Below are 22,381 nucleotides of genomic sequence, written 5' to 3'. Positions count from 1 at the left end.
AAGCACCCTGCAGTCAGATTTGTTGGCTCCTGGTAAAGATGCGAATGGTTCCTGTCCACTGACACCAGTAACTGTGGGACGTGGGGAACTGTCCTGTGAATGACAGGATGTGTGGCATCATCTCTGGCCTCTTTGTACTGGATGTCAGTAGTTGTGACAACCAAAACTGTCTCCAGAAAATGTCCAATAACCCCTCAGAGAGCAAAGTCACCTCTGGGAGAGACCCACTGACTTCCCTCACTCTGAGGGCTTTAGATCCCCAAGGTGCTGAATCTAAACCTGCCACAGAAAGAGCAGTGGCAGTGATGTCACACGTCACAGCACCAGGAATGGGCCAGGTCCACCCTCCAGAGCAGACCAGGCCCACTGCGGGAGGGAGAAGCCGCAGGGCCCTCCGCAGCTCTCCCGCACATGGCAATGTGGCCACCCACACAGCAAGCAGAAGAGACACAGCAACTGACCACACTTTAACTTCAGGGTCTGTGTTTTCAAAACTATTCCTTATTGTGCGTGGGGTGGGTTTTTGTCTTTGTTTTTGAAATAAGCCTCCAAAGCAGAATGGCAGCCAGTAGTAAGAAACACTGACTTAAGGGACCCCCGCATCATGATTCGCTTCCCAAAATATTACTGCTGGGATATGGCCATTTATGGCAAAGGAGCTGCTTTTTACAGGAAGGAATGCCAAAAATGTGTATTCTGATGACTCACTAAGAATGAACAGGCCCTTAGGGATGCTTTCTATTTTAAAGAAAAATCAACAAATTCAAAGCAGAATACACTTTTGCCCCAAACGTTTTACCCAATGAGGAGGCTCTGTGCCTCTTTCCCTAAGGCCCTCACGCACGGAGCAGCTTTCGTCCAGAGGCAAGCCCGGTGGGTCACCAGGCCCCGGTCTGGCAGGCACGTTTATATTTAGCAGCAGATGCCGCATCAGCTTCCCCAAAGCTTACAAATGGCCAGATTTTAAAACATCAGAAAACTAATACACACGCTTCACTTGCCACAAAAGCCTGGGGGAAACCCCCCAAAAAACTCCATTTCATTCTGACTCCCATTTGCACTAGAATGTAGTCGGCAGGGACAAGGCTGTGGCCTGTTCTGCTCACTCCATATCCCAAGTACCTGGAGCGCGTCTGGCACACAAATGGAAGGTGCTCACTTACTATCTGTTGAACGGACACGTATCTATTGAGTCCCTGCGCAGGGCATTAGAAAAAGAGCAGTACATACATGGTGGCTCCTGCCTCCTGGGAATTACAGTTGCCACAGGAAACAACATACAAGCTAAATAAACAGGCAGCCTCTTAAACAGCTCTCACGGAGACCCAAGAAAGGATGCAGGGCAGCGATTTTCAACCGGTGTGCCGCGGCAAGAATTTTTCAAACATGCAATACCAGGAGTCCTGACCTCTTTTCCCTTAGATCGTCAATGAAAAAAATGACAACATACATCCAGTGTGAATGAATCAAAGGTATACCTATTTTTTGTCAGATGGGCAAAAAATGTAATTTATTTATTTTTTTTGGTGTGTCGCATGATTGTAATTAGTTTATGTGCCATGACATGAAAAAGGCTGAAAATCGCTGACGTAGGGGGACACAGAGCAAGTTAAGGGAAATTTCACACCAGAAACAAAATCATCTCTGGCCTGCAACAGTGGGAACAAAACAACACATAACCCTTCAGCAGGGCCATGTGCTGGCCTCCACCCCATGCTCTCCCAGGGTTAACTATGAGACGGATACAGCTATCACCTGCCTTTCAGAGAACTGGAAACCGAGGCATGGGGTGGTTAAGTAAATCCCCGAGGCCACAGAGCAAGGCAGGGGCAAACCTGGAGTTCGAATCCAAGTAGCTAGGCACCAGACTCCACACCTTTAAGCACTATTCTCCCTCTCTACACTCAAAAACAACAGAAATCAAAAAACATCTGCAGCAATTATGACGGACAAGGTTATCTGTGTCAAAGTAAGGAGTTCCTAGAAACTGGCAACCTCTTCAGCCCAGCAGATGTTTGGGCAAAGGGACAAGAACAGATGGCTGCTGCCTGCGCTCCAGGGAAAGGGGCCGCTGGCCTCATCTCAGGGCTCCAAGGATTAAGTGAGGTGATGTATGCCACTGAGGTGGGGGTGGGCGGGAGAATACTGACATTTATGAAAATGAGTGTGGTTAAAGCTTAACTGGACCAAACAATACTTCTGAATGTCTGAAAATGAGTTAGAAATATATGACAAATAAAACAATGAGAAAATATTAAGACTATAATTCTTTAATAAATCTTTGGGGGGAGGGGGCTTCTAATCCTTAATGAAAACTTCCAGTCCTCCAAAAATAAAAAAAATAAAGAAACGAAACTGTGCTCTTAAAATATTCTACTGCAGACGGCTGTCATAATTAGGACGTTGCGGCCTGATGTGGCAGAAGCAGCATTTTTTAAAAAATTATGCGCCTCCCTGCACAGAGAGCGAGTCACCAGGGAGCAGGCCTTTGGTCCTCGGGGACGCCCGGAGCAGACGGGCAGATTACAGATATGAGACCAAGGAGGCAGGTGAGGATGGCTCTGTCCTTCCTGAAGTATCTGGTGTGGGTGGGATGGAGTAGGGTAGGTGAAGTGATATGTATCAAGGGCCCAGGACCTTCAACCCACCCCTAAAGTTAGGGAAACCTCTTGAGAGATGGAGGAGAGTGGACCTGGCTTAGGCCCTGGGCAGCAACGCCTCTCCCTACAAAGAGGAAAGAAAGTTTGAGCTAATGACTTGAGGCCACCCCCTATTGCCTCATGGTGATTCTGACACATCCAGTCAACTGTCACTGAGACCCTAAGTCCCACAGGGCCCAACTCAACTCAGTCGGGGAGCCAAATTGTAAGAGGGCGCAAGGAGTCAAAACTCTAGGCCCTGCTGGTTTGGCTCAGTGGATAGAGCGTCAGCCTGCGGACTGATGGGTCCTAGTTTCCATTCTGGTCAAGGGCACATGCCTGGGTTGCGGGCTCAGTCCCCAGTGGGGGGCGTGCAGGAGGCAGCCGATCAGTGATTCTCTCTCATCACTGATGTTTCTATCTCTCTCTCCCTCTCCCTTCCTCTCTGAAATCAATAAAAAATAAAAAACTCTAGGATGAGCCCTGGCCACATGTGTAGTTCAGTGGTTAGAGTGTCTGACCGCACACTGAAGGTCAACAGCACATACCTGGGATGCGGATTCGATCCCCATCCCCAGTGGAGTATGTGTGGGAGGCAACCAATTGATGTATCTCTCTTACATTGCTGTTTCTCTCTCCCCCCTCCCTCCTTTCCACTCTCTCTAAAAAAAATCAATGGAAAAAAATATCCTTGCTCTAACCAGTTTGGCTCAGTGGATAGAGCGTCAGCCTGCGAACTGAAGTGTCCCAGGTTCGATTCCGGTCAGGGGCATGTACCTTGGTTGCGGGCACATCCCCAGTAGGGGGTGTGCAGGAGGCAGCTGATCAATGTATCTCTCTAATCGATGTTTCTAACTCTCTATCCCTCTCCCTTCCTCTCTGTAAAAAATCAATAAAATGTATTTTTTTAAAAAATATCCTTGGGTGAGGATTAACCAAAAACAAACAAAAAACCCCACACAACTCTAGGATGAAGCCAGTGGGGCCTCTGCTGCAGCTGGCAGGGCCTCTCCCATCAAAGGCCTCATCACAGCAGCAAACTCCAGCCCCCCGACCTGCCCAGGACCTGTGACCAGGCCCCCACCCCCACTCCAACACCTGGCGCTAGAAAGCAGGGCCAGCCCCTGTGAACAACACAGCGTGACCAGTTTCACATCCCCTTTATCACCATGCAACTCAACGGCCGTTCTTTCCTGCTCAAACCATGCTAACCCATGTCATTCTGCTTTAGGCTTAAAAAACCCCCATAAGCTTCAGCTCTCACCTATGGATTTTTTTTTTTTTGACATGCCTTTAAACAGGACATTTTAAAAATACTTAATTTAGTTACCTGTAGCAGATCTTCACTGAGAACCTCTGTTTTCTCAGCTCTGTGGGGAAAATTAAAGTTCAGAGTTAGAGATCCAGAAATGAAAAGCAACTCAGGACAAGTAATAATTATTACCCCAGAATTTAAAACAAAACAGGCAGAAATGAATGTAACAAGTGGAGAAATTGTACCAATTTTTACATCAGAGGACCACTTAAGTAAAACCTGTTGTTTTTTTACTACAATCTAAGTGCCATTTGGACTCCTGACTCAAATAGTGATTTAAACCAAGCCATTTAACAAACCTACCAAGTCTCTTGGAAATAAACAAGGAGATTTCTAAGAGAAAGGAGAAAGTCTGTTGCAGTCCTCAACATTGGGGAGTGGCAGAGAAAGGGAAGGCAATGAACCAGGAATTCTGAGCCTTTGTATAAGATACATTGCAGAATGAAGTGCTTATCTTGCCCAGGAACTATTACAAGAAAAGGAAAAGCCATGAACCCAGAAAGTGAATGGAATCCACTAAAATGACCTAAAAACATTGCCGGCCCAGAAGAGCGCCAGCTGCCACCAGTATGGTGGTGCACACCCCCAGCCTACGCGTAAAACCGAGATTGCCACAGAGGTCTCCAATACCCGCTGCCACAGCAGTGCCCACTGACTTGGATGGCCACGGAGTGGCTCCCTCACAGTTTCTGCAGAAAACCGAACTCTGATCTGACTCCAATATCTCCCAGGTCTAGAGGAGCAGGGCCTACAGCAGGGCAAGGCCCTGGCTCCCAAGCAGGCCAACTCTCAGCTCTCCGAACAGGCCCTGCAAGCAGCAGACCAAAATATGCCAGCCTAGAACTCACTAGCATGCAGGGCCAGGCGTGCTGAAGTGCCAAACACAGGTAGTCACGCCAGTTAGGAAAGTGGAGGCCAGGGCTCAGCTGGCCTATGAGCTCAAGGAACCAGCCTCAAAAAGAACCCCAGCAGTCAACTAACAAGGACAGACCTGGCATGAGACCGCCACAGCTTCCCGCCGTGCGCCTGCGCCCCATAGCCTCTCCCTGTCTCTAGCAAAGCACCTCCAGGGACTGTAGGACTTGGGCAGTGTCTTCTCTGGCCAACACTCAGGGACCTGAGCTGGGCCCTGCACACCTTGGCAGAACCTCTGCACCTCTGACCTCTGCGAGGGTAAGTGTACACACAGGAAACTCCCAACTCCCATCAGCACACAATGGACCCTAAACAAGGATTAGGAGCAGCAAATACCCCAACAGCCGGAAATGCACAGACAACTTTTCACTCTCCCAAAGCTCACTAAAAGCCTACTCAACCGGAAGCTTTGCTGTAACAGTTAACACATACTTTGTATGTAATATGTATTGTATAGTGTATTCTTGCAATAAAGGCAGAGAAAGAATATACATTTTTAGTATTTACTAGTATTAAAAAAGATGTTTAAATAAATGGGCCTGTGCAGTTCAAACCCATGTTGTTCCAGGTCAGCTGTATTCATAAGTTCAAAAGAAGAGATTCAGAGCAAGTATGTCCTCTTATGAAATGAACTTATTTTATATATTTATTTTTCAATATATTTTTATTGATTTCAGAGTGAGGAAGGGAGAGGGAGAGAGAGATGGAAACATCAATGATGAGAGAGAATCACTGATTGGCTGCAGCCTGCAGACCCCACACTGGGGATGGAGCTTACAACACGGGCATGTGCCCTGACGGGGAATCGAACCGTGACTTCATGACATCGATGCTCAACCACTGAGCCAGGCCAGCTGGGCTGAAATGAACTTATCTCAAAACTGCAACCAAAGAGGAGGGAAGCGTGTGCTACAATCCCAGTGTGGGATGTCAGCAGGAGTGTGCTGGGATTCACGCAGGAGAACCACTGCGTGCAACTCTTCCTAGCTCCTTGTTCAGGGGCCTCACACTGGTAATTTGAAAAGAAAAATAAAAAACAATGCAAATAAGCGCAAACAATACAAATCAGGGTTTTCGTGGGGTAGGAGGGGATTCAGATGTTAAAACATTTAAGGGCACAGCACTGCAATAGCCACACACACAAAAAAGCAAGTATTAACTTCAGAAAAAAAACCCAGAAAGTCCATCAGAAAGATAATCATAGTACACTACTATGCTCACCTTCAAATAATTTATTTGCTGTGATAACGAATAGTAATAAATCCAAAAATTGTAATGTAACTGTATTGGCAAGATAGGGAGCAGAAGCAGAGAGGAAGGTTACACAAGAACCCTAAATCATCATTTATAAGAGGTCAATAAATTATACCTAAACTTGGTAACTCAAAGGGTAGCAGTTTACACATATTTATAAACATGAATGAGTCAATGCCGGAATAAACAGCTACAATGTGAAAGGAGTTGCCTCTTGGGTTGGGGAATCTCAGCTAGGAGAGTGGGGTGTGTGGGGGAGAACCCACTCTACTTTGTGATAAGCCTTCTATGGTATTTGACTTTCCAGACTACACAGATACATAGTTTCACATTTTTAAAAATAATGTTAGTTACATTTTCAAGTGACATGCTTGATCTGATTTTAAGTGAAGCGTAACTACTTTAAAGCACTGGGTCCAACCGCCAACCTACAGAAGTACAACAGAACACATACCTCAGCGTATCCAAAACACAAGGCAAATCAGCATTATTTTCCCCCTTACAAATTAGCAACTGGACCCTTTGCTTTAAATTTAGAGCCTTTTACCTAAAAAAGGTATCTGGAGGCTGAAAAATATATGAAAATGTTTACACGCTGTTCAAAAATAAATTTGCACTGTCTCCTGCCTTTGTGGACACTGTATATTGCATTGATAAAATTTTAGAAAGATTTCCAATGCATCTTAACCAGATTTTAGCGTTTACTGAAATTATTTAAAATTACCTATAATCAGAAGAGATTACTTTTTCTCCCAGCTTTACTGAGGTATACTTGACAAACAAAACTATATCTATTTAAAGTATACAATGTGATGATCTGATTTACACTGTGAAATGATTATCACAAACTCATCTGTCACCTCCTACAGTTACCCTTTTTGTTCCAGTTGTAAGAATGCTTAGTAAACTTCCAATATATCATACACTATTACGAGCTGTGGTCACCATGCTGTACATTAGATCCCAGAACTTACTCATCTTACAACTGAAGGTTTGTATCCTCTGACCAACATCTCCCCGTTTCCCCCACTCCCTAGCTCCTGGCAACTATGATTGTACTCTCTGCTTCAATGAATTCATTTTTATTTTTATTCCACATGTAAGTGAGATCATAGTTTTTGTCTGTGTCTGGCTTATTTCACTTGTATATGTCCTCCAGGTTCACCATGTTGCAAATGACAGGATTCCTTCTTTCTCGTGGCTGAGTAATTTTCCAGGATGTGTGTGTGTGCCATCTTTGTCCTTTCACACAATGGTAGGTCGTTTTCACAGCTTGGCTATTGTGAATAATGCTGCATTGAACATACAAGTGCAGACATCTCTGAGATACTGATTTTATTTCCTTCAGATATATACCCAGAACTGAGATTGCTGGACCATAAATAAGGTAGTTCTATTTTTAATTTTTTGAGGAGCCTCCATACTGTTTTCCATGGTGGTTGTACCAATTTACACCAACAGTGTAAAAGTGTTCTAATTTCTCCATATTCTAACATTAGTTATTTCTTGTCTTTTTGATAACAGACATCCTAACAGGTGTGAGGTGATATCTCACAGTGGTTTTTCATATACCTATTAGCCATTTATATATCTTTTTTTGAAAAAATGTCTGCAATCATGTGCCCTTTAGAAAAATGTCTACAATCATGCCCCGCATAATGGCGTTTTGGTTAACAAGAGACAGCGCGCACGCACGCGCACGCGCGCACACACACACACACACACACACACACACACACACACCCCGGTAGTCCCATAAGATTATAATGAAGCTAAGAATTCCCATTGCCTGCTGATGCTGTACCATCATGATGCTGTAGCTATTGCGATGTAGTTGCATAAAGGTTGCAAAAATCAACAAGGCTGTGGTGGAGATGGCAATAACTTAAACCTGGGTGTGGAAGAGGGTGACACAGAAGAGCTCGGAGAGGTGGTTCCAGAGGAACTGACTAATGAGGAGTTGTTGGAACTGAACAGGAATACAGCTGAAGAGGAGGCAAGAGAAAAGGAAACTGCAGAAGAAAAAGAACCCCAAGGAAAGTCATAGTGAAGGGTTCGATTCAGCAGATGTTTTGGCAGACCTCAACCAGCTCTTTAAAATGTTTTAAAAACATGAACCCCAACACTGAAAGGTTTTCATTAATAGAGAGGGAATGCTCATGGTACATTATCTTCTAACAAGAAAATCTATGAAGGAAAAAAAAGAAAAGAAACAAACCAAGCAAAGCACCATGGACCTACTTCTGAAAAGTGACACTGCCTGGCAGAGAGCCAGGGGCAGGTGCTTTGGGAGGTGCTCCAGAAGAAGGAATGGTTATCACAGATGACAGCTCCATGCGTTACCACTGAACACTTCCAGTGGGCAGGAAGCGGAGGTGGAAGAGGTGATCCTGACCCTGTGTAGGCCTAAGCTAATGTGTGTGTTTGTGTCTTCGGGGTTTTTTGTTTTTCTTTTTTAAAAGTATATTTTTATTGATTTCAGAGAGGAAGGGAGAGGGAGAGAGAGATAGAAACATCAATGATAATAGAGAATCAGTGATCAGCTACTTCCTGCACGCCCCCCACTGGGGATGGAGACCGCAAGCTAGGCATGTGCTCTGACCGGGAATCAAACCGTGACCTCCTGGTTCATAGGTCGATGCTTAGCCACTGAGTCATGCTGACAGTGTCACAACCATTACATCATTGCCAAGACCAATTTCAAAAGGCTTCCCTGTTTTCTTCTAGGAGTTTTAGGGTTTCAGGTCTTACCTTTTACTCTTTAATCCATTCTGAGTTAATTTTTGTGAGTGGTATAAGGTAGGAGTTCAGTTTCATTCTTTTGCATGAAGATGTCTATTTTTCCAGCACCATTTCATTAAAGAGACCATCCTTTCCCTATTGCATATTCTTGGTGCCCTTGTCAATAGTTGACCATATATGTGTGGTTCTATTCTGTCCCATTGGTCTATATGTCTGTCTTTATGCCAGTACTGTACTGTTTTGCTTACTACAGCTTCATAATATAGTTTGAAATCAGGAAGTGCGATGCCTTGTCCTTCTTGCTCAAGATTGCTTTGGCTCTTTAGTGTCTTTTGTGCTTCCATATGAATTTTAAGATCATTTTTCTATTTCTGTGAAATATGCCATTGGAATTCAATATAAATGGACTATATATATATATATATATATATATATATATACCCATAAATCACTTCAAGTAGCATGGACATCTTAACAATATTAATTCTTCCAATTCATGAATATGAGACATCTAAGAAAGATTACTTTTAAGTGACAAATTATGATTCCAGAATAATTATGATTCCAGAATGTAATATAAATGGTTCCCTCCCTCAAAGATGTCCCCATTGGCCTGTCCAACTTCACCTTTATTTTAGAGAACCACCACCATCCCCACCTCACCCAATATATGGCCCAATGACCTGATCCTCCTCGTTACTGTCCTGGTCAGAGGCTCAGCCCTTTCATGCTGAACTGGGTGTCCGTTCACCTTTACCCGAGACATGGAACTCTTACCTAAGGAAAGTCCACAGATTATTCAGAATACTGGCCCAGGTGCCCAACCAAAGAGCATGTACATTAGTCAAAGGAATTTGGTTCTTACTGAGATGTGTTATTTTTGATGTTTTTTTTTTTAATTCATTAGCAAAGCAAGGGAGAACAATATATTCAATTTGTCAAGGCATCTAAAGACCAAAACAATAAAGTGGTAGTCAAAGTTATCCAACTAAAAAAATAATGCTTGCGCCTGGTCAGCATGGCTCAGAAGTTGAGTAAAGATCTACGAAACAGGAAGTCACGGTTTGGTTCCCGGTCAGGGCACAGGCCCGGCTTGCGGGCCTGCGGGCTCGATCCCCAGTGTGGGGTGTGCAGGAGGCAGTCGATCAATGATTCTCTCTCATCATTGATGTTTCTATCTGTCTTTCCCTCTACCTTCCTCTCTAAAATCAATAAAAATATATTTTAAAAAATAATAATGATGATGCTTGCTACATAGGTTTTAAAGCAGACATTTCACTCACAGACCTAAACATTTTATAGTGGGTTTTTCTGCTTTGTCAGAGCCTTCTTTGTGTCCAATGTTCTGTGCTTGGAAACACTCCACTTGAATGTTTCCTGTCTGTAACTGGAAAAACAATACAAGCAGGAAGGCAGGTCCCGCTCACCATTTCACTCTGGGGTTTGTTTTTTCCTATGCAAGTCACTGTGCAATTTAACTCGTCATTCAATCGAGGCTTAGGTCAGGCAGGATTTTTCATGTATTTATCACTTGTTGGTAAAACCTAAGATTTCTCCTCATAATTCTCAAAACCTAAAAGCAGTGCTGTGCTGGCCTTAATATGCTCGCCTTTCCCTGGACTAGCTGTGGTAACGGCCCCCCTGCAATCTCCTTTAACAGGATGTGACTCTTGGCCCACTCACCTGACCGGGAGAAAACAGGAACATTCCCAATCTGAAGCAGTCCATCAGAAAATGCTTCAACTAGGAGACAGAGTCAAAGGAAAATTCCCAACCGGCCTGACAATTTGCATATCAATCCATAGATTAATTTCTAGAGGAGTTTCTGTCACCACTATGCTCAAATGCCAAACGCCACTATTATGAAGCATCACTGTTTCTCACTATGCATTCAGAACACACACATTTCCAGAAAGCATGGATTCCGGGAGCCAAGGGAATAGATGCTCAAGTCCACACCTTCTCATGCTGTGATCTTCTGAGCAGAGCGTCACTGACCTCCGCCCCACTAGCCGAGGAGTGAGGGCTAAGGTGGGCGTTGGCCTCTCCCAGAGCCTTAGCTTAGCAACTGCCTGACACACAGTACTTAATAAATATACATCGAATGAGTAAATAAAAAAGTAAATGACTGTCACACTGATATAATAAGGTTTGAAAATATTCTAGGTTTCAAAACATATAGCAAGAAGAAAGTTCAATAGCACTAGGCAGGGAAGCAGCCTGGTGGTAGCCTTGCTGGCAGGCCTGGTATGTGAGGCCCGTCTGGAAGCATATTTTCTCTTCCTAGACATTCTGCCTCATGTTCGCGAAGCAGCTGCCAAAATGAGTGGGGGTGGCTGACTCTGATAATAAGAGTCCAATGTGGAGGCACAGCCCAGTGCTGGTGACAGTGGTGACAGAGAGATCAGAAATTATGTCTGTCCTCCACCTCCCCATTTTTGTCCCTCCATGAGCCCCCCTAAATGCTGAAATATTACAATGATTGTTTTCCCTCTAATCCCTACTTATAAACAGACTTCAGGACAAGATCTGAATAAGTACAACCGTCTATGCCAGGCATTAGCAAGACCACACAATAAGCATTTCAGGCTTGCAGGCCACACGGTCTTCTGCCACAAGTACTCAGCTCCACTGTTGTAGCATGACAGCCACCGACACAAATAAATTAATGGACCTGGTGGTGTTCCAATACACTTTGTTTAGGGGCACGGAAACTTGAACTCACACAATTTTCGTAAGCCATTAAATATTATTCTTCTTTTGATTTTCCCCAACCATTTAAGAATGCAAACACCACTCTGAGCCACTGCAGCCAGATTTGCCAAAGGCCACAGTGTGCCAACCTCTGATCTGGGTACAAGTGGAGTGTGGTTCAGACTGGACGCCATTCCCTTTCAACACTTCCCAACTCTTACGTTGAAAGGGGATTTCTGCGCTTTCCCAACCTGTTTCAGAAGTTGAGTGGCACTGGCTTTTCAAGATGCCACAAAATTGCTCCTTGTCAATCCTTACAGCCACCCTGAGGCCTTGGGACAGCTCGCCTTCCTACCACTCAGCATACTCTCCACCCAGGAGGGCAAACATGGGCCAACATACTAAACATCACCGGTCCCGAGATCACAGCACTGTATGCTGTGGGTTACAAATTCACAGATCATAGTTCTGTTGTCTTTTTTACTTACACATTCACACTTAGACATACCAATTAATATTTTAAAAAAGAAATGGGACATGGAAAGAACATTTAACAAACTGATTTTAAATTCTGGCTACCTGAAAATACTTAGCTGCATCTTTTATGAGTAACAAAAATTCTAGCCCATCTACTGAGGCACCTCAATATGACATAGGTCAACAGTACATGATCACTTCATGCAGTGAAATTACCGTGGCCAGACCGACAGCCAACCAATGCATTTCATGCTGCTGGGAACCAGGCTATGTAGCATTGTCATCTCCTGTTACAGGTGTGTACAAAACCCACTTGAGCCTTGGCGCCCAGTGGGAAGGCACACGTTTCATTTCATAGTGAGCCAGGGTGAATTTGTCCTGTTTTATTTCAGTAGATTAGCTGTCTCAAATTTCTGGGAAGGAACCTGAAATCCACAGAATTGGATTTTAAAAATAAAGGATCCTCTGACAATAAATGAAGCAATTTGTTACATATTCCACAAAGTAGTTTTAAAAGTCTTAAAAGAGTTTAAAGAACTCTAATGAGATAGTATGGGAAAGGAAAAAAATTACCCCCATGCATAACACTGAAAAGAAGGGGGGAGTATTTATCAGAAGGGAAAATGGTCCAATAGAAAATATTTTGATAACATGGGCAAAATACATCTAATAGTTCTATACTCTGAATTATTTCCTTAAGTGATGGAATTTTGCCCACATATTGACAGCTTCTCTAAGGTAACAATTATTTTTTATTTTAAACAATAACAAACTCTTATCAACCTACCTGACTGTCCATAATATTACTTGAACTCCAGTCAGTGCCGAGGATGACCTGCTGTATGTCAGAATAAATGGAACTGAGTGTTATCGTTTTCCTACAAGTGTGAGCGTATCCCTGAAGCTTTCTGTTTGGTCAGCTGGTTTTCCCCCAGCACATGAAATGGAACCTATTTGCTAGCCCTGCTGTAACACGTGTTGTCTCAAAGCTCCACCAATAAACCATTCCTGCTTATGGCAAGTCAGAAGGAAACTTCGAGGCCACCAGCACACTGTGGGCCTCCCCTCAATGGTCTCTCAAGGAACTTCCAAGTCCCTCTCTACCGACCCTGCTCTAGTCATGTTTAGCACCTGCTTGGATCTGGAGGCAGCTGAGTTTGAGATTTCCAAATTTATTTAAGCAAGCAAAAATATGTGAGAAATATTTTGCGAATTATCACAATGAGGACAGTAGACACGGAGATAAGACCTGGGAGCACGTGGAGGAGGGCCGTTTGCTGCCATGACAGTGCAAGAGGCCCGGAGGAGCTGAAAAGCCCCACAAGAAAATCTAAAGCAAAAGTGCCAAAGGCAAGGCTACTGGGCGCCAGGGGCTCAGCTCTGGCCGCGCGGGGAGGCGCTCTGCAGCTGCAGACAGGTTGTGCAGGCTCGCTTCCAACGCTTCCTCCTAAGTCAGCACACATGGGCTTTAGATCTCAAAAAGAGTTGTTTAACGTGAAGCGCCCAGCCTGTTTTGTCTTCCAGACGGAAAGTATAGTGTCAGCCACCAGTGACGGACTGGGCGCTTAACATGTTAAAAAATGAATACTACCTGGACTCCCACCCAGAATGACTGAATAGAAGCCTCTGGGGGCGGGGCCTGGCTTTTTAAAAGCTCCCCATTCCACTCCAAGTGCAGCCCCACTGAGAACCCCCGCACGGGAAGGTCAGAATACCGAGAGCTGCCAGGTGGCGGAGTGACTACCAGGACAGGTAGGAAGAGGGCCCGGCAGTAAGTGGTGGGCAGCAGCAGATGGTCTGCCGGGTTCCTGTACAACAGGCCACAAACACCCTTTTCTAGTCAAGACCGCCTGGAATGTGTCTCGTGTACGATTCATGGTTGTCTTGCCTTCGTAGGCAGAGGAAGCTGAGTGATAAGAAGCTGATAGATGACAGATTCTAAGTTTCATCTTTAGCAAAGATGAAGGAGACTGTGCAGTGGAGCTAGGGTTAGGGCTCTGGAGTTAGACAGACCGGGCTTGAGTCCAGGGTTGTCGCTTGGTGAACTATATAGGTGAGTCGACGCCTCCCCATACAATGGAGTGATCCTACTGTAAACTAGAAGGGATGATCGTGCCACCATATAGTGGCTGTTTAGAACCAACGGTTATCTCATTTACCCCATTTATCTCATCAAATTGGTCCCTGGTACCCAGTGAGGGTTCATGGACATTAGCTATTCTGAGACAACAAATAATCAGCATCAGATAAATCCCAAGCAGCAAGTCTTATCTCAGAATGACCTTTCCACAGGTATTCAAGCAGTTCTAGCTTCTTCTGCAGGAAGTTATGGTAGAGCAGAGACATCACAAAGACAAGAGGCTGTGTCAAACTTAGAGCAGGAGCAAGGCAGGCAGCTCACTTAAAACAAAGGGTTGGTTGTGGTAACGCTGCGTGGGCTGGAGGCCACCAAGGACACAGGCACACAATACACAGAAACTTAGAGAACGAGTGTGGTGAGCTGACAAAACCCTGCATCAAAGGATCAATGTGTCCCGCGGCTGTGTTCACGCTGCCGGTGAAGAGGCTGTAAAAACGCCAGTGCTGGGTGCTCAGGTGCGCTCAGAGAGGGAGGGCCTCAAGACCTCGAGATAGAAACCATCTCAGGATGGACCTGCTACAATATACTAAGATCTCCACTCACTCAGCCGTACTCGGGGAGCTCTCATTGAATGTCGAGAACTGGGGAGGAAGGAGAAATATGAGCCACAGTCCCATCCTTGGGGAGCTGATGGGAAAGGCAGGGATGTAAACCACCAACTTCTTCAGAGTGCCGGGAGCAGAGACAAGAGCCATGCGCTGTGTGGCCAGGAACGGCTTCACAGGGGAGCAGTCCGAGCAGATGTCAGATAAGACAGACACAGCCAAAGAGCACACGGCAGGGGACCTGGAGGGGTCCTGCACTGGGGAACAGAATAGGGGGTGTGGGACCGGCTGAAAGGCACTGCCTGCTAAGGACTGGGAGGCAGTGGGGAGCCACTGACGGTTTCTCCACAATGGAGTGGCAGATCTGAAACTCAGATCTGAACTTCAGAATGGCAGTTCTGGTAGCAGAGTCAGAATGGAGGCAGGGAGAATACCTCGGGGCAAGTAGGGTGTGCTCTGCAGCTATCCATGGGACAGGTAAGAACAGACTCACAACCTGATCCTGGCCAATAAGGACTTACCACTATTGTAACAGAAATAGTGTGGCAGAACCACTGGCGATAAACTATCAACTTAAAAAACATTTTAGAAAGTTCAAAAAATTCATAAAATAAGGAGCTCTCTCTCTGGTCAAAAGATAAGTCATAAAAAGAAATTTAAGCAGTACTTTGCATTTGCATATTCTTCTCTTATGAAAGTATTTCACATATTTTACTTTGTACTCTTATGGGGAAACTGTTATTACCCCTATTTCATAGGAGTGGAAACTGAGGCAGGCATCCATTAAATAAAATACATACAGCCCTGGTTGCTGTTGCTCAGTGGTTAGAGTGTCGGCCCAAGCACTGAAGGCTCACAGGTTTGATTCCCTGTCAAGGGCACATACCTGGGCTGCGGGTTCGCTCCCTACCCCTAGTCAGGGTGTGTGCAAGAGATAACCAGTCAATGTGTCTCTCTCACATTGAGGTTTCTCTCTCTCTCCCTCCCTCCCTTCTACTCTCTCTGAAAAGCAATGGAAAAAAAATATCCTCTAGTGAAGATTTCACACACACAAACACACACACACACACACACACACACACACACACACACACACACAGTCTTTGGGCCCTCAGAATGAGAACAATTTCAAAATTTCAAAATCAATGACCAAGCCTGAGTCTTTCTTAATTTTCATGCTAGATGCTGGTCCTAGCTCCATTACAAACTAATCTTATGATCTAAAAATACATATAGCTGGGCCTTTCAGCACCTCACTTTTATATTTGCATCAAGAATCTCACACAACTTTTAAAAGACCACAATAAGACAGCAAACAAAAGAATATTTTAAAACCTTCAAAACTGTGCTTTGCCAACAACAATAAACATTACCTATTCTTTTTTAAAAATATATTTTTATTGATTTCAGAGAGGAAAGGAGAAGAGATAGAAACATCAATAATGAGAACCATCAACGGGTTGCCTCCTGCACGCCCCGTACTGGGGATCAAGTCCACAACCAGGGGAATGTGCTCTGACCAGGAATCAAACCTTGACCTCCTGGTTCATAGGTCGACACTCAACCACTGAACCACACCAGCCGGGGAGCATTACCTATACTTAAAAAGCATATAATGCTGAGAAATTGGGTAAGTGTGGACCTTTGGTTTCTACAAGGAATACACGTCACAGATGTAGCCCAGAAAGTTTTATGATTAGGGTGATGCACTAAATTAAGGGAAAACTGGGGTGAGGCTGCTTTAAGGGATGCTGGGTGGATTCTGGGCGGAGAACACCATAAATCTTCACTTGCCCTTTTTTAAAGGTCAAAGAAAAGTGTTCCAACACCACAGCTTGGTGGCTGAGAGGACGCTGCAGACGACTCAAAATAGAAAATTCACCTTTTTTAAACGAGGCTTTGACTCAAAAGGACACTGAGAGTAATGCAATAACTGAGTGCGGCCGCGCAGCCCATCACCAGGCTCAACCACAGGCTGCTATCTGGCGTGCTTCACCGCTAACCTTTCACTCGGTTGGTCATTAAGGAAGCATGCGTGGGTTCCCTTCCATGAGCCATCACAAGTAAGAGATGTGGCCCTGTGCGGACAGAGCTCGAGGGCTGTCGAGGAAAATAAGGGCTCACACTCCCTCGGACAGGATCCCAACGGCCCTCTGGGAGGAGGGGGTGGCGTCACCAGCATCCCAGCTAACGCTTGCTGAGCTCTACCATGTGCTTGGCACTGCTCTAGGTGCTCTGCAAGGATCCATTCCTCTAAAGCTCACAATAACTCCATGGGGTATGTATTACTGTCTCCACATTACAGATGAGAACATCGAGGCACAGAGAAGTTTATTTGTTGTCAGCTAGGCTCTGAATCTGAGCAGTGTGTCCAGACATCCTGTTAACTTCTATGTTCAGGTGCTTCACACATTTTAACTCACTTAATCCTGAAGATAACCAGGAGACCGACAGTATTACACCCACTTTAGAGATGAGAAACCTAGGCATAAAAAAATTAACTAACTTGCCAGTGGTTACAGAGATGACAGGAGGGCATCAATGCAGAGCCAGGATACCAGAAAGGTTCTCTGAAACTGGTGATGGCTTTTGAGACCTAAGAGATAAGGTGCAGTTAGAAGCATGCAGGTTGGCTAGCAGAAGGGTGCATTAAGGCAGTGAGGGAGGGCAAAGGTGAGAGAGAGCAGAAGAATGGACACAGGTGATCTGCCAGGGGAAGAAGCCCCCCCCCCCAAGCCCCCACCCACCACCTCCCCGCTCAGGTGCATGGGCCTGTTGAAGTCTGCGAGCAAAGGAAGGGAACTGAGGGCAACCTGGCAGCACTCTGCCCCTGACCATGGGCATCAGGCAGGGGTCCTCAACCACAGGGAGGCAGGGACTGAGAAAAGCTCTCTTGATGCAGTCACAAGTCCTACTGCACAGTGTGAGGGTAAGGCACAGAGAACTGAGATAAACACACCTGCCAGAGAGAGAGTTTTAATCCTGCCTCAAAGAAACTGAAGCCTGTGGTGAACTGAAGGTACCAAAAGTAACCATGAAGCCCAGACTCACTCACCAACATGCTTGGGCTAGATGGACTGGAGTCCTCACACAAGCAGCCTGGCAGAGAAAAGGCATGTTGCTCAGTTTCTGCAAACTTACCTTGGGAGATGGGGCAAAACAACAGAAAACACGAGGCCTTTTCAAGACAGAATGCAGTCAACAGAACTAAATCCAAAGAGAGGCAAGATGTTGAAATTACCTTGCAGAGACTTTCAAACAGCCATGATAAAATATGTGAAAGGAGCCAGTGGAAAATGTGGACAGAATGCAGTAGAGGGATTTCAGCAGTTTTGGAAATTGAAACAAATTATCTACACTAAAATACGAAAAGAAAATGTACAGTAAAAAATGAAAACTTAGTAATAGTGATAAGCAGTAACAAAAGCAAAAAAACATGAAAATATTCACAGCACAATTTCCTGAGATATTAACAGCAGTAAACTGATTCATGTTCTCGCATTCTCTCCTTTGTTTGTCCCCTGAGAGACGCATGAGATCATACAGGCATCAGCATGAAAAGGTTGTCAGGTTGAGAAGTGAACTGTTCAAGATGGGAAAGAAACGTTCACAAACCGAGTGTGACTGCATATTGTATGTGAATTAGAGAGCCAGGGGGAAGAGAGAGAGAGAACGTGGACAGAAGAAATATTGAAGAATCGATGGCTGAGATGTTCCCAAAATTAATGAACAATATCAACTCACTGACCGAAACTCAGAACTCTAAGCAGGATAAACACACACACAAAAACACCTAAGAAGATCAAGGTCAAACTGCTAAAAAACAGACATAAAAATATATATATTAAAAGCAGATGGGGGGGGGTATTTCACATACGAGGGGGCAACAGTAGAAATGATAGCTGGCTTATCCTCAGGGATACAAGACCAGATGACAATGGAATGGCATCTTTAAAGTGCTGAAAGAAAAAATAGCCAACCTACAATCTTACATTAAATGAAAATATTCCTCAAATATGAAGGCAAGCCAGGCCGGTGTGGCTCAGTGGTTGAGTGTTGATATATGAACCAGGAGGTCATGGTTTGATTCCCGGTTGGGACACAGGCTCAATCCCCAGTAGGAGGCATGCAGGAGGCAGCCGATCAATGATTCTCTCTCATCATTGATGTCTCTATCTCTCTCTTCCTCTCCCTTCCTCTCTAAAATCAATTTTAAAAATATTTTTTAAAAAGATTAAGGCAAAAGAATGACATTTTTGGAGAGACAAAGTTGAAAAGAATTTCACCCCCTAAAGATCTCACTACAATATGGTAGTGGGGAGCAGGAGGGAAATGGGAAAAAAACGAGGCATAGGACATCTATGCTGAACCAGTTTGGGGTGGGGAGACCTCTTAGGGAAGAGTGGCAAATAGCTTTACTTCCCATGCCAACTCTGATTAGTCACGACTGCTGCAGCCCTGGTCAGAGAAGGCTGGAGACTGCACCCAAGTCCCTGGGAGAGAGAGCCAGACAGACGGACATGGCAGAGAGCGGCAGAAAGACGTCCCAGTCATTCTAACTGTAGACATTTTTTGCCCCACTAAATGTCATTCTTAAATTTCACTGTGCAGGCAGATTTGGCACAATAAAGAGTTTGAGATTTTATCTACTTTCTAGGAAAGTATTAGGGTACTTGGGAGGTAAAGGAAAAGTCCGAGCTGCAAGCCTGCTGTACAGCTGACAGCTAACTATTTCTCAGCCTCGGCACTATGCATTGACATTCTGGTCACCCAGTGATAACCACCAGAAATGTCTAGAGATACTGCCAAATCAAGCGTGGGTGTGTGTGTGGGGGGGGGCTTCAAAATTCCCCTAGTTACTAAGAACCGTTTGGTTAATGGAAAGAACCTTATGGTTGCCAAAAAAGGCACAAAGGTGGCAGTCTTTCTGGGTGAAGATCAACATAACACAGTGATTTTTAACTTTTTTCATCTCATGGCACATAAACTAATTACTAAAATTCTGCAGCACACCAAAAATGTTTTGCCAATCTGACCCCAAAAATAGGTATAATTTTGAGTTATTCACACTGGACAGCTATGTTGTATAGGCTGTTGTCATTTTTTATTTTTTATTTTTTATTTTACAATCTAAGGGAAAAGAGGTCAGTGCCCCTGACTAAATTAGTCTGGTATTGCAGGTTCTAAAATTTGTGTGGCATACCGGTTGAAGATCACTGACATAATGTAGTCATGTTAATGGGATGGGAGATTTAGAGCAAGAGAAAGGCTCCTCCTCTGACTCTGTAACAACCTAGTAAACAACTCTTCTTTGTTTTATTAGTGTTACTAGAGGCCCAGTGCATGAAATTCGTGCTCGGGGGGTGGAGGGGGTGGGGGGGGAGTCCCTCAGCCCAGCCTGCGCCCTCAGGGGATGTCTGACTGCCGGTTTAGGCCCGATCCCCACATTGGACATCCCTCTTGCAATCCGGGACGCTGCATGCATCACTGACCATACCTTTCATACAGGTGAAACACATCTTGCTGTTGTATGGGCAGCTACATTTTTTTGCGCTGATTATAAAAAGTAGTACATAACATGATCCTTCTGAGGGCAGTAGTGCCATTTCCCCCATCTTACGGGTGGAAAAACTAAGGCAGAGAGAAGTTAAGTAATTGATTTTGTCACACAGTTATAAGTGTTAGAATCAGGGCTGACCACAAAATGTGCAAGCCAGAGTCCATGCATGTCATCGCTGCATCATCCTGTTTTTTTGTGTTAGAGTAGCCTTGCCAGGTTTTAATTTTTAAATCTAAGACACTGTTCCCAATAGATAGGGTAGGGTCCCTAGGCCTGGATGGCGATCAGGGCCAATCTGTGGGGCAACCGGCGGGCAGGGGGATCAGGCGGCCCCCACTGGCACCTGCCTTGGTTGGTGGCCTGGCGACGCCCGCTGGCCAGCTCTGCCCCTCAATTGTTGCTGCCAGTTGCCTCCCTCTGGCAGGGGGGGTGCAGACACTCAACACAGGAGCTGCCCCCAACCAGAGACAGCTCCTGCGTTGAGCGTCTGCCCCCTGGTGGTCAGTGCATGTCACAGCAACCGGTTGTTCTGCCAGTCGTTCAGCTGTTCCTTCGGTTTGCATACTACAGCTTTATTATATAGGATTTCTGAGGGAGTCCTATCCCCTGGGAAATGAAAGAACACAGAAACTCGCTTTACTCCCTTCCCTCCCCCCTAAAACGTTTTATTAACTGGTGACAGTATTACATAGTTTTGAATTTCCAAGAACTCTGTATCTTTCCTTGGGAGCCTGCTTTTTAATTTTGATGCAATAGCCTTTCTGAAGATTTTCCTTACATCCTACTGTCCTGCCTTCAACAATAAATGAACAAGGAAAACGGCACTTGCTTTACTCGTCACGGAGCTACTCCTCAATAAGACCTCTTCTGAACAGCTTTCTGCACATTTCTTAATTTCCAAGAATTTTTAAGCATATCTTTTCTAACATTTAAATTTTTAGATTATAATGGGGGAGAAGGAGTAAGCACAGCATCCAGCCCACCTCTTAAACCAGACTGCCTCCCATAATGCCCTCAGTTCCTCCCTCATCAGAGAACTGTCCTGCCATGAACAATCTCAGGAACTGATGGCAGACAACAGTGCAATCCTGTGCTGTAACAGGTTGCTATGCTAGTTGTGCTAAGAACTTATCAAAAATTTCAAACTATGAAATCCATCAATACCGTGGCAGGAGGAGAGTGCTCGGAAAGGAGCATTTTAAGCAGGCATAGGAATTTCTACTGCATTACTGGGCAACCTAGTACTTCATCATATCTGGATGTGGGTCAAACAGGATGCTGGTCTCTTCTTCTTGTCACAAATTCTCTTTATTAGCAAGGCCATCTCATACATGCCTATCTCCTTGGCCATCCATGATCCTGAAAGCAGAACAGGAGGATACCCAGAAAACCCTGAGTTCAGAATTTGTAGGCACATCTGAGGTAACCCTTGTAGGTGGGTGAACTGGCTAAGAGGGAGAGCCTGGAGCAATGTTGCTGGGGCTCAAAGCCCAGTCCATCTAAAAGCTGTTTAACTATGAGCAGGTTACTTAACATCTCTGTGCCTCTATCTCCCACCTGGAAAAATAGAAATATTAAGAGTTTCTGATTTATAAAGTCAGAAGGACTAAAAGAGAGATATATGCAATGTGCTAGTTGCTAGAAAGCTCAGAACATGGTTTCTCTTGTTATGACGTGGTAGGTAAGAGTACAGACTCTGGAGGCAGACTTACTAGCTCTGTGACCTCAGATGTGCCTGTTTTCTCACCTGGAAAAAGGGGGCAGGACCGATTTTGCTGGCACCTGGAAGAGTGCCTGGCACACAGTAAGCACCCAAATAAATGTAAGCTGTCATTATGACAACTGTTTTGGGAGCAGGGTCTTTCTGGCAGCTGTGTGGGAGATGCGTGGAGGTCAGGGACACTGAGGAGAACATTAAGACACTTCTAAGCATGAGACCCAAGTAGGAAAGGAGGAGGCCACCCACCAAATGAGAAAGCAGTGAGTAAGTGGAGGGACAGAGCTATTACTAAGGTACAATGAACAGGAGCACGTGACATGGTATGGGTGGGAGTGAGATCAAAGAGCCTGGAAGGGTCACCAAGTTTCCAACTTGAGTAA

General features: G+C 44.9%; 1 protein-coding gene across 6 annotated transcripts in view; it reads right to left on the bottom strand.

The window, feature by feature from the left end:
* The window catches only part of ARHGAP17 (Rho GTPase activating protein 17), an 80,859-nt gene that overhangs the window by 42,169 nt on the left and 16,309 nt on the right, over nt 1–22,381 (bottom strand). For all 6 annotated transcript variants that reach the window (XR_004967353.1, XR_004967354.1, XM_036307860.1 and 3 more), the window contains exon 2: nt 3,970–4,009. Coding sequence is in view for 4 of the 6 variants with exons in the window: in XM_036307860.1 (XP_036163753.1) it covers nt 3,970–4,009 (40 nt within the window). In the remaining 2 variants the exon portion in view is untranslated. The remainder of the gene's footprint in view (nt 1–3,969; nt 4,010–22,381) is intronic.

This window comes from Myotis myotis, unplaced genomic scaffold (genome assembly GCF_014108235.1).
Source record: "Myotis myotis isolate mMyoMyo1 unplaced genomic scaffold, mMyoMyo1.p scaffold_m19_p_5, whole genome shotgun sequence".
In the NCBI taxonomy this organism is placed as follows: domain Eukaryota; kingdom Metazoa; phylum Chordata; class Mammalia; order Chiroptera; family Vespertilionidae; genus Myotis; species Myotis myotis.
The sequence above is the reverse complement of the archived record's forward strand: the minus strand, read 5'-3'. Positions and strand labels throughout refer to the sequence as shown.